The following is a 12,853-nucleotide window of genomic DNA, read 5'->3' as shown; positions in this document are numbered from 1 at the left end:
GGCCCCCCCGAGAAGAAACAAATTTCATTTTTTCATCTCGTGCTTTTTTCTGCAGCCCAATGAAACGCGAGCAATAACAAAACGACAGAAAAAAGAAACGAAGCGGGAATAATTGCTTGGCGCTTTACACTGTGACACAGTAAAGGCGGCACTGACATCTCAATTTCAGAGAAATTTAGCCAAACGTGACGGGCGGCAAGCGGAACATGAAAATTGGATTCAATTAGTCGACTGATTTCTGCTCACATCCCCCGTGGTGATGTGCATCACGGAGGAAGGCCACCGCGGCGTTAGCCTTCATTTAACCCATTCAAGCCGGGAGCGCATCTCTGTCACTTTAGATTTCTTTGGCTATTCAAAAATAGCAGATATACAAGCTCCTAGCATGGCACAGAGTGCCGCGCTATGAGCTTGTAGATCTGCTATTTTTTCTAAACAGCAGATCTACATTGTGGAAATTTTGTGCAAATCTTTGAATATATCTTTTTTTAAAGCAAACATTTGTAACTAAAATCTTTGCTTCTGGGGATTCTACAAAATGTCTTTCTAAATCCTAACAGTTTTTTGAAAAAACGTATGTTGCTATAATATCAGTGGTTCTCAAACCTTTTCATGTCAAGGACCCCCAACATTATATGTATTTGGCCGTGGACCCCCATCTCAAAATATTTTGTTCCAGGGACCCACAGAAGTTTAAAAATGTTTGCTTAAATAAAAATATATATATTCAAAGATTTGCACAAAGTCAGACGATTTTTCAAAAATAGCAGATCTACAAGAGAGTGCCGCTGCTATGAGCTTGTATATCTGCTATTTTTTAATAGCCAAAGAAATCTTAAAATGACACCGATGCGTTCCCGGTCTTAAAGGGTTAAGCTGTCGTACGAAGGTGTCGCGCACCGCAAGAAATAGACAATCCACAAGCTCACAACGCGCCACATCCGCGATGCAGTGTGAACTTGTAGATCGGGCAATTTGGTGCACTGCACCGTCGCGCCACAAAGTATAAATCCGGCTTTACTCTGCCGAGCTGCTTGATTAGGCACAACACCTTCACCAGACAGCTGCCATGGGCCGGTGACAAAATAATAGGTTCCAGGCAGGAGCTCCGGAGAACGGACACAAAGGCTGCTGGATATCATCTGGACTGACTCACGTACAAGCTGGCTCATTGGAAAAGTTTTGGCCAGACCAGATCTGCTGTAGTGTGTGCGTGCACACGTGCACATGCATAATATAAGCGCATGCACCGTGAAGAGAGAGCATTGTTTGACTGTTTCCCTGGTGCTTTGTGTGCATGTGAGAGTGTGTGCGCATGCCTGTATACACGTGTGTTTATAAGTGCAGCTGCGTGATGGATCCCGGCGTCTCTCCTGTCTTATTCCCAGATATCCCTAGCTTATGTTTTTGTACAGTAGGTTTTATACACTGGGGGAGACACGCTGGGGGCCAGAAAGGGCAAATGAGAGGGAGAGAGAGAGAGAGAAGCGGGGAAGAGAGGAGGGAGAGAGAGAATGAGAGAGAGACAGAGGGAGAAGGAGAGGGAGAAGCTAACAGTCTGGTATAAAGGCTGACCCCAAATCTGAACCCTACAGCCTCTCATCCTCTGTTTTCACAAGGAAAGTCTGTGTGTATGTACTGTATGTATGCATGTGTCTGTGTACATGCATGCATGCTGTGTGTGTGTGTGTGTGTGTGTGTGTGTGTGTGTGTGTGTGTGTGTGTGTGTGTGTGTGTGTGTGTGTGTGTGTGTGTGTGTGTGTGTGTGTGTGTGTGTGTGTGTGTGTGTGTGTGTGCGTGCGTGTGTGTGTGTGTAGGCATGCATGTGTCTGTGTACATTATGTGCCTCCTACCATCGCTCCCCTCACTAGGCTCTTAATTGGACTGGGACGGTGTGTGTGTGTGCTCGTGTTAGTATTTGAGAATGTGTAAATACATTTACACCTCAATCAGCATGTAAATCTCATTTGCATGTGTTTCTGTGTGTGCGCGAGCACGCGTGCATGTATTAGTGTGTGTGGCCCAGCACTAATCTTCTGTAGTACCTACATCTCCATCTATTGTGGGTAAGACACCTGAGACAAGGGCCTAATGCACCTCAGGACTCCTTGACAAATCAGTTCAATTAGCAGCGTGGGCCCAAACACACTCTGTCAAAGGCAGCAGGCCTCTGTCGCTGCTCCACTCCTTTGTCTGCACAGAAACCCTCAGCCTCCATAATGGAACCTGCTGCTGACAGCCAGCCAGTGGCAGGCACACACAGACACACACACACACACACGCGCGCGCACACGCACACGCACACGCACACGCACACGCACACGCACACGCACACACACACACACACGGGAGCGCATAAACACGATCATACACACCGACTGCACACACAAACACATAGGCAGCATGCTGAACACGGGGCACGTGCAGTAAATCTTACTTCTTTCACTTCACTTTCATTTCAAAGCTCTCCCACCCACACAGCTGAACTCCCAGCAGGCGAGTAGAACACTTTTTAATATCCTTAAGCAACAATACGGAACGTCCTCTACCATCAGGTTCACTCAGTCCTTCAACTCCAAGCGGCTGAGTCAAGTAGCAAGTTCAAAATAAATTAGACAGTAATGTCAGGTTTCACGGTGAGGTGTGTGAGATTAAAACGACACGTCTCGCAGTAAAAGGGACAATACACTGCAGAGAACGAGGTGTTCCAACCTCGTAAAAGCAGCCACGGTCAAGATATCAAGAATGTTTTTCTCTCTATGCCAAATGAAAGATGAAGACTTACTTTCATGATTTCCTTATTTTGCTGCTACTTCAGAATGCCAAGGTCTGCCAAGGTGATTGAGGGCAGAATGTACCGGCACTTCTTATGGTACAGTGTATACTGTACTAGGCAGATGGGATAGGACAACGACACTGTATGGCTTATGAAAGGGAAACCAATTGTTATATAAAATTGGAATTATAACTATGAAACTCATACGTTTCGCTTATGTTCCATCAGCCTGCATGGCAGGCATTTAATGAATACATATTAAATTAAAATGTATTAACGATCCTATTCACCAGTGTACAAAGCCGAGCTCCCAGAGCTCTAATGAATAATGACTTGCGCCTCCTTTGTTTGAGACGAGACAAAAGAAAGAAAAAAAGAAGGAAAGAAAACACTTTTTCCAGCTTTGTTTTCCCACCAGGTTCCCCTTTTGTTCTATGAATGGGTGACTGAGCACGTCTGTATTTTATTCAGCAAAATCTTTTCTCTAGTGGGGATAAAAGGAGAGTGTTGCACCTTCAACTCCCCAGAGCGCTTTCTCCAAATCTAGCCTATGGATTTGGACTGCAACACACCATGAAAAGAGACAAGCACAAGTGTAGAAAGAGCTGGAAGGGCACTGCATGATCCAGGATTCATGAAACCACATGCATGTGGCCTTCACCTCAGCAAACACCCATTCCCCCAGGGGACTTAAGGCCTCTTCCATGCCAATACCGCAGAGCTTCTAGGCAATAATACATGGATCAACTATGCTAGGCAAGTTTTGAGGCTTCTGCAAGGATCTGTCTCAGCAACACTGTTTTAATTGTACAGGAGTTATTAAAGGAGACAACCCATTGCCCTTTGAATGCATTCTTTACTGACATATTGACAGTTCGAAAGCTGAGGTGGAGACCAGCACACATACTATAAGCGTGGATCTTTTGCCTAGTGCCGTAACCTTTAACGACAACGGTGACATGAATTGTATTACTGAGAGTTGACAACCTAGACTCCTGAACACCTTTGTACAACTCTCACCATGGAAAAGGCCACTGAATAGCTACCTACAGTCAATGTGGGAATTTATAGAGAAATCTCTTGCCAGGGTGTCTGTTCACTACCAAGCAGCTGTTTGCCCACTGTGGCTAATGACTATCTGGCAAAGTCCTGGAGGGGAACGCAGGTGGTTACAGCAATATGAATCCTGAGGTAAACAATGTTGTATGAATGAACGCACATAAAGTACAGACGCACACATATTCAAGCACATGCAACAAACTCACAATTGCTGCAATTAAACACCAACACACCAGTGGTGGAAAAAGTACTCTGATTTCTTATACTTAAGTAATAGTAGCAATACCACAATGTAGAAGTACTGGCATCAAAATATACTTATAGTACCAAAGTAAAAATGTTTTCAAAAACACGTTGCGATGCCGATATATCTAGAATAACGTGTCAAATAGGGCTTAATTGGTTAATTGTATTCATTATTTAAATCTGCAAAGTAACTCGTAACTAAAGTTTTGAAATTATGGTAGTGGAGTAAAAATACAATATTTGCTTCTGACATATAGAGGAGTACTGTATAAGTAGAGTATAATGTAAATGTACTTAGTTACTTTCCACCACTGTAAACACAACACACACTCATGATCACTTTCAAATGCATACATTGTCACGGTTAGCGAGGCAGGTGGACACTATACAGAGCTTGAGGCAGAGTTACTCACTTTAGTCCTTTTACTTGGAGTTCAGCATGCAACAAGGAACAGGTACAGTACTGTACTGTACATATAAGAGGCTGGCACTAGTTCCTATAGATAGACATTCAGACACTGAAACATATACAATCTGACAAACACTGAAGGGACAGACAGGTATACCCTGGGGAATAATAACAGTACAAAGCACAGCTGGAGTGGGCATGGACCAGAATTAGAGAGACAGAAAGAGAGACAGAGAGAGAGAGAGAGACAGAGAGAGAGAGAGAGAGAGAGAGAGAGAGAGAGAGAGAGAGAGAGAGACAGAGAGAGAGACAGAGAGAGAGAGAGAGAGAGAGAGAGACAGACACAGAGAGAGTGACAGAGACACAGACACAGAGATAGAGATTGAAAGAGACAAACCATGACACAGACCTGGACACAAACACTCATAAAAACAGAGACACGCGCGCACACACATAAAATGCAATGTCTTTTGCACACACACAGTGTTTATCATTCAGGTCTCTGCAGGGTGTCCAGTCTAATAAAGTAGCTTTGATGATGGGAGCAGTAGTGTGTTATGTGGTGTGTGTGTGTGTGTGTGTGTGTGTGTGTGTGTGTGTGTGTGTGTGTGTGTGTGTGTGTGTGTGTGTGTGTGTGTGTGTGTGTGTGTGTGTGTGTGCGAGAGCGAATGTTTGTGTGCGTGTGCGTGTGCGTGTGTGTGTGTGTGTGTTCGATTTAATTAAACATGCCGCGGCCTCTGTGTGTGGGGGGGGGGGGGGCAGAGACAGATGGCACATAAAACCAAACTCCATCACATTGTTCCATTTTTAGGGGGGAGTCTTTACTTCAAAATGTTAAAACACACAAAACAAAATATCCTGTTCTGATCATTGCAAAAGCCTTGTGAAAACAATTTGTTATTAAACGCAGTGCAACAGCACATGTCTCGCTTCCCTGCGGAGGACCGTGATAGAAAAAAATAAAACGAATTTGAGCGATACATCTCGGCAGCTTAAAATGCGTTCAGGCGCTTGTTAATCAAAGCTGCTGTGCCATAATGCACCTTATTACAGCCCTAAATGAAAGCACATACCCCTTTGATCAGAGTAAACAGGCAGCAATAATGGCAATTAAAGCAAGTCATCCAAATGAAGTCTTCACTGACAAAAAAAATAAAATAAATAAAATAAAATGAAGGTGTCGGTGTGCAGTCTGCATGTGTAATTACAACCGCTGACGGCCGAGACAGAGGCAATTAAGTCCAACTCAAGGGAAGGAGCCAGTGAGATGGTTGGGAAAAGATTGTTGAGATTGGGTGTGTCTGTGATGGAGGGAGTTTTACGTACCTACTCTCACTGCATGTGAGGAGGAGACAGTGACAGGACTGTTTTACGTACCTACTCTCACTGCATGTGAGGAGGAGACAGTGACAGGACTGTACAGAGACAGGCAGAGAAGGACACCAGTGGTGGACAGAGTACTCAACTCCAGTACTTGAGTCAAAGTATAGACACTCTAGCCTGGTAAACCATCCCGGTGGCGGAATTCACATTGTGTGTCTTCTGCAGTCTGCTGAATGAAAATGAAATGTGAATTCCTCGACCGGGATGGTTTACCAGGCTATAGATACTCCTGGTCAAACGTTACTCAACAACAAGTGAAAGTTGCTCTGTCAAATTTGTACTTGAGTTAAAGTACTGGTGTACTTGCTTTTTAAAATAGTATATAAAAAGTATGTGCTTAAAAAAATACTTAACTACTCAAAATACTTAACTACTTCAATGTATTGAAAAATATTTCAATACATTGCTGTATTGAAATATTTTTACTTTTTTTTTGGTGAAAATAACAGATCTATGGTCTTTGAGTGAAAGCCATGACTCAAGTAAAGTACATATACTCAAAACACGCACAGTACTCAAGTAAATGTACTTTGTTACCGACAGTCCACCACTAGAGGACACAGAGGGAGAGAGACACGAACCCTGTTCAACCCTCTATAATTTGTCAGTTCCTTGTCTGTAATCAAAGCTAGTCACCCCCCCCGCCAAGATGACAAAAAAACAAATAGTCCCTAACGTCTCCTTCTCACTGAGGCCCACACATGCACTGCAGCCAAACTGGGAAAAGTCCAAGCCCCCCACTGCTGACAGATGGACAGACTGGCTTTCCCTCTTGGAGAAGGGAATATGGATATTCCCTTCACGCTCAACACTGGGGGGTTCCAGTCCAGACACACGGAATGGAGTCTCAGAATTGGGTTCCAGAAAGCATGCCCTGAATTCTCTGCATGTTTCAGTGTGGATAATGGCGACAGCATGGTGACAGAACCGAGACAGCTGCTTGCAGGTGTGTGTGTGTGTGTGTGTGTGTGTGTGTGTGTGTGTGTGTGTGTGTGTGCGTCCGTGCACGTGTCAGCGTGCATGCCTGCGCACGTGCACGCACATAATGTTTGGATGTGTGAACAGAAAGTTTTAGGGTGGAGGATCAAATGATACAGTGCTACTGTTTAACTACTGCTGTATGGGTGGCCCAGTCTCTTTTAACTGGTGTTTTGCAGCCACAAACGTATCATTGGATCATTATCACCTGTTATACAGTATATACTACTGTATACATATACTCTGGGTTGCCTGGCTTTTGTGTGGGGTGTTTTGTAATGCTGCCAGTGCTTTATTTAAGATTACTATGGCTCATTACACCGTCTGTGGGCCGAGCTCTTTCATCTGAATGTGATTTGGGTTGCTAAAAGCTATGTCAGCATGCTTTTGTTTGCAGCCTATGTAATCCCTTTGGTGGAGGACGTACTGTACTCATATTTTTAATTTATTTAAGAAAAAGCAGCAATGGCACAATATAAAAATACTCTGCTACAAGTAAAAGGCCTGCTTTCAAAATCAAGCTTGAGTAAAAATTGCCATCAAAAGGTTTTGTCTAAAGTATACGCAAGCTTGCAACACGCCGCATTCACCTCTGAGATGTACTGTAATGGAGGAGTATAACGTTTTGAAAAATGGACATACTCAATCAAGTAAAGCACCTCAAATTTGTATTTAACTACAGCACTGTAAGATCCCACATCAACACAGTCTTGCATAATACCACACCCAAGCACTCACACAAACTGTACATACATATACTGTAGGTCATACATACCGCTTCGAATGTCACGTCTAAAAACGGTGGACACCACCCAAACAATTTTTAGCAGTGCTCCGAAAGGACCCTGACCCATATTCGAGAGGGATCTAAGTAGGGAGTCCACGGCAATGTGCATTCCTTTATTTTATTTATAACAGAGCTGTTTGGAATAGCAGCAGGATAGCATGCACCATCACGTCCTTCTGTCAGTAATCAGGGCGTCTTCATTCCCATCGCATTGAAACGACACGGCCTTGCATCATCCTTGCTTATGCATGAAACATTTAGACAGGAAATAAACCTACTTATACAGTACAGTACATGGAGTGATTGTGTGTGCGTGTGCGACTGTTTGTGAGTGCGTGTGTGACGTGTGTGCGCGTTTGTGTGTGGGGTAATAAATACTATATGGTAATAAAGACTCACAAGTCTGTCTCTAAACACGTCACTCAATAGAGACTGAGGACAATCTCCCAGCTTTTGCTGGGAGATTGTCTGTGTGGAGACAATGTCTGTGTGGAAACAATTAGACGCTGAACACCTCTTGCCAGGATGTCTGTAACATTCAGTACCAAGCAGATGTTTGCCCACTGCGGCTAATGAATATCTGGCAAAAGTCCTGGAGGGGAACGCAGGTGGCTACAGCAATATGAATCCTGACAGGTAAACACTGTTGTATGAACGCACATATTCAGAGACACATGCACAAAAACCCACAAGTAATTAGACACACTTATGATTGGTTTGAAATGCACACACTGTCACAGTTAGCGAGGCAGGTGCTCTCTAGTACCGAGAACAAGGCAGAGTTACAGATTTAAGTCCAGCATGCGACAAGGAACAGGTACAGTTACAGTACAGATAACAGGCTGGCACGAACAGTGTTGGGGTAACGTGTTACAAATAACGCTGTTACTGTAATCAGATTACTTTTTTGAGTAACTGAGTAACCTAACGCGTTAGTTTTACAGTTAGAGTACTCGGTTTTGTATTACATTAATTTGTCGCACCTGCGACATTCAGAGATTTTTGAGGGCTGGATGTCCACATTTCATCATCATCATCCTCGTTATCACCATCATCGTTATCACCATCACCATCATCATCATCATCATCATGGACCACTCATAATTGCCCTCCACTCAAGCAATTTTTGCATATTTTGATTTAATAATAGCAAGAGGGTAAATATTATGGGACAGACAGACAGACAGACACATACCTGTCCACAGCCAGGACACTCGTTGCCGTTCTCACAGGTTCTGCGTCGTGACTGGATGCCACCTCCACACGGTACCGTGCAGCGGTCCCATGCCGACCAGGCTGACCAATAGATGTGGGGCGGACAGGGCAGGTGCTCATTACAGTACCTGGGAAGGACAAGGGCCACAGGAGATGAGCGCAGTGTGTGTGTGTGTGTGTGTGTGTGTGTGTGTGTGTGTGTGTGTGTGTGTGTGTGTGTGTGTGTGTGTGTGTGTGTGTGTGTGTGTGTGTGCCTGCGCGTGCCTGCGCGTGCGTGCCCACGCGAATGTAGGTCTATCGTGCCTGTGTGTTTATACAAGTTGAACTGAATACTAGGGTGTGAGGACGTGAACACTAGTACATGTCGACAATAAGTGACGGCTTCATTTGCCTGTACGTCACCGAGAGCTAAAATTATACACGAGGGGCACTGAATGCCTCATTGTCCTGGTATTGAACAGACAGCTGCACACCACAAGACTGGGGTATAAGAAGGTGTGGAACAAAGGGACCCCACTTTATTCATCTATTTACTCATCTATTTTATGTTCCCTTTCAACGGCAGAGAAAATGGCACATCCCGAAGCGCAACTCATCGATTGAATCCTGCCAACAGCAAAACACCACGCCATATGTCTGCACGGGGTGTAAATGGCCAAAGTAAATGAGGTCTAAACACACATGAAACGCACATCTATGTACACTTCATCATCTCGCGATCTTAATGAGCGCCCATACAGTATGTATTTTGCGCAATTTATTGACACGGTCCATGAAAAAGCCATACCGACACATGTATCATCTCTAATTGCAACATTTACGAGACATTTACTGCACTGTCTCCAGTGCTTAATTACTCAAGCCCTCATTATAGGATAACGGAATGCCATAGCTGGTCTTATTAGAGCCATAGAGTTTACTTTATAACTTTAGCACATGCTATAAAAAAGTCTTTACTGCTTTCTTTGTTTCATTTTGGTGCATCGTTGCTCTTTGATGAGAACAAACGTCATGTTTGTGATGGAAACGGATCTTTCGTATCCCACCTCTAGAGATGTGGTGGGGGTTTATATCGTACCACACAGTAAAAGCCTAGCACTGAGTAACACTGAGGATTTTGCTGTGTACACCAGTGTTGATTTCGTCGACTAAAACTATGACGAAAAATGTTCGTCATAGTTCGTCAAATGTTCTACCATTTTTCACTGACGAAAACTAAATAAAAACTAAGCTAAGATGACTAAAACTAAGACTAAATATAGTGACAATTTCGTCAACAAATAAAAACTAGACTAAAAGTAAGGGAGGGACTTGTGGAGAAGAGATCAAGTAGAACTACATTAAGACAAGTCATTTTATATTTAGTTGTGCCATCCGGTCTGCTGAAAATAGCAGATCTACAAGCTCACAAGGCGTCGCAGCGCGACACGTTGTGAGCTTGTAGATCGTCTGTTTTCAGCATGCAACCAAGTGTGAAATCTGCCATTACGACGCCATCAAGGCCCGCCAAAACACCTTTTATTCGACTAAATCAACTGCAGATTTAGTCGACTAAAATCTTATGATATATAGTCAACTAAAACTAGACTATTTCAGATGACTAAAATATGACTATCTAAATCGAAATGTATTCAAAATACTATCACTAAAACTGAATCAAAATTTGCTGTCAAAATCAACACTGGTGAATTTGTCTGTACTTTGGACATTGAAGCCACAGCACAGTATAGTGTTATTCCTTTTCCAGTTGTCAGAGAAGAGGAGAGGGGGATAAACTGGATAAACCGATCTACAAGCTCACAGCGCATTGCGGCACGCTGTGAGCTTGTAGAGCTGCTATATTTTTAAGTGAAAGTGAAAATGTTTAGGTCTGTCTGTTGGGTTTATAAATATTGAACCAAAGAAACGTGTTTTTTTAAGTAACAGTTTTGGACATACAGTATAAGGTTTCCACCCGACAGCGACAATATTAGATTTTACACATAGAGAAACACTCTCTCTCTCTCTGTCTCTGTGGATCCATGTTATGCCGCAAAAAGTGAAAACCTATACCGATCAATATTCAGGGAAAATATAGAGTTCTGAACTCTCTGTCATAGGAACTCATTATCTCAGCCAGGCAGATGGCTTTGCCCCAGTATGGATTGGCCTTTGTGTTTAGTGAAACATTTCCTTTATTTCCTCAGAAAACACTGGGCAGACCCTCAGAATAAAGTGGCGCTAATTACTTGCTATAGGCTGAGTAAGCAGAGAGTTGTATGTCAGTGTTCTTCAGGGAATACCAACAGAAGGTCTTTAAATGCAAGCACTTACCAGACAGATTTCAGCCAACAGCGTCGCCTCTTACGGCCCATTTCAGAGCATTTGTTCTGCTTTAAAAATCAACGGCACCTACCGCAAGTAGTCAGTGCCAAAGTTAGGGAAAGACTAGGGGCTAGGATACGTGGAGACAGAAGGCTGCGAGAGGAGCTAGACTTTTTGGCCATGGAACATCTTGAGTGTACGTGCGTGTGTGTACGTGCGTGTGTGTGTGCGTGTGCATGTGTGCGTGTGCGTTTGTGTGTGTGTGCCACCACTTGCACTTTCAGAGGGCAACTAGTCATAGTTGTAACCATGGCCATCTGGCATCAGTGCTTGATGCACAAAAGTGTCACAACAAAGCTTTACTACAGGAGCTAAAGAACACTGAACATAGCCCCGTGGCACAGCAAAATAAAATAAAAAAAACACTTTCAAGACATTAAAGGACAACACACACACTTTGTTAAAGTGCCAGTGTCTTTCATCCCATGGGGATTACAGCTTGTACCTACAGTAGGCTTCATCCATTCCATGCATGATGAACTGGCACACTGCCATTTTAGCAAAGTTAGCACGTTGCACGTTTCCTTTAATGTTTCGCCAGGGCTTATTTTTTTGGTGTGTTCACAACAGATGGGCTGGAGCTTTTTGAACACCTTTAATGTGCAGGTTTGAAATCCAACGACATTCCCCCATTTATCAGAGCTTTGACCTTATGTACACACACTCACTCACTCTCACACACGCACGCACGCACGCACGCACGCACGCACGCACGCACGCACGCACGCACGCACGCACGCACGCACGCACGCACAACATACACACAACACACACACACTCTCTCCCCTCAGGCTGACACAGCATAATTCATCCGGTAACACATTTTCTCTCTTTCCCACACACACAAAGACGCGCGCGTGCACACGTGCACAAACGTGAGGGGAAATTGTCTTGTATCGTAAATATATTTATGCTATAAAGGGAAGAGACTACAGTATAGTGCTGTCTCCACTGGACCAACACAAAAACGACTGTTTTCCTGGTATCCTGGACCTGGAACAGCTGTCAGTGAATCATCACCAACATTCAGGGAGAGACAGTGATGCCCAGATGTGTTTTTTGGAATGTACTGTATCAGCACAATCATTCTTATTGATTTACACCAGTGGAGAAAAAGTGCATTGAAGATCAATTTCCGCTTAATGTATATATATTGCGCAACAAAGTAGCAAATTCGTATCAGAACTTGAGCAGAATACGCTTGTGATTGAAACGGGTCGGGTGAAACGGATGCCAGGCTGATTGGTCATAATAATTCACAGGGGGAAGGGGGGGCTTTTCTGCCTTCATTGATAGCGTACAGTGGAGATGAACAGGAAACAGGGAGAGAGAGAGATGGGGAGAGACACGCAGCAAGGATCACCGGGATCGGGACTCGAACCCGCGGTCTGGGCCTGTCTGTGATGTCTTGACATATCAGCTTAATATTCACATGCTCAATAGTTATTTTTTAAACTGCATATAAAAGCATGACAGAGACGCAGCGGTAAAGTAAGCTACACGCTGGGAGCCCCATTTGGAACTTGGTCAATATCATATTAATGATGGCCTTACTTTATACAGAGACAGAGAATGGCAGGAGCCTGGATTCACAACATTGTTAAATGATAAGAGGTATACAATATGAACACATCTC

The 12,853-nt window shown here is 43.8% G+C and overlaps 1 protein-coding gene across 2 annotated transcripts in view; it reads right to left on the bottom strand.

The window, feature by feature from the left end:
- The window catches only part of sema5a (sema domain, seven thrombospondin repeats (type 1 and type 1-like), transmembrane domain (TM) and short cytoplasmic domain, (semaphorin) 5A), a 162,190-nt gene that overhangs the window by 33,336 nt on the left and 116,001 nt on the right, over positions 1–12,853 (bottom strand). For both annotated transcript variants that reach the window (XM_084048370.1, XM_084048369.1), the window contains one exon: positions 8,834–8,981. In XM_084048370.1, coding sequence (XP_083904496.1) covers positions 8,834–8,981 — 148 coding nt within the window. The remainder of the gene's footprint in view (positions 1–8,833; positions 8,982–12,853) is intronic.

The sequence above is a fragment of the Gymnoscopelus microlampas genome (assembly GCF_963454915.1).
Source record: "Gymnoscopelus microlampas genome assembly, chromosome: 22".
NCBI classification, from domain to species: domain Eukaryota; kingdom Metazoa; phylum Chordata; class Actinopteri; order Myctophiformes; family Myctophidae; genus Gymnoscopelus; species Gymnoscopelus microlampas.
This window is presented reverse-complemented; position numbering and strand designations above follow the sequence as displayed.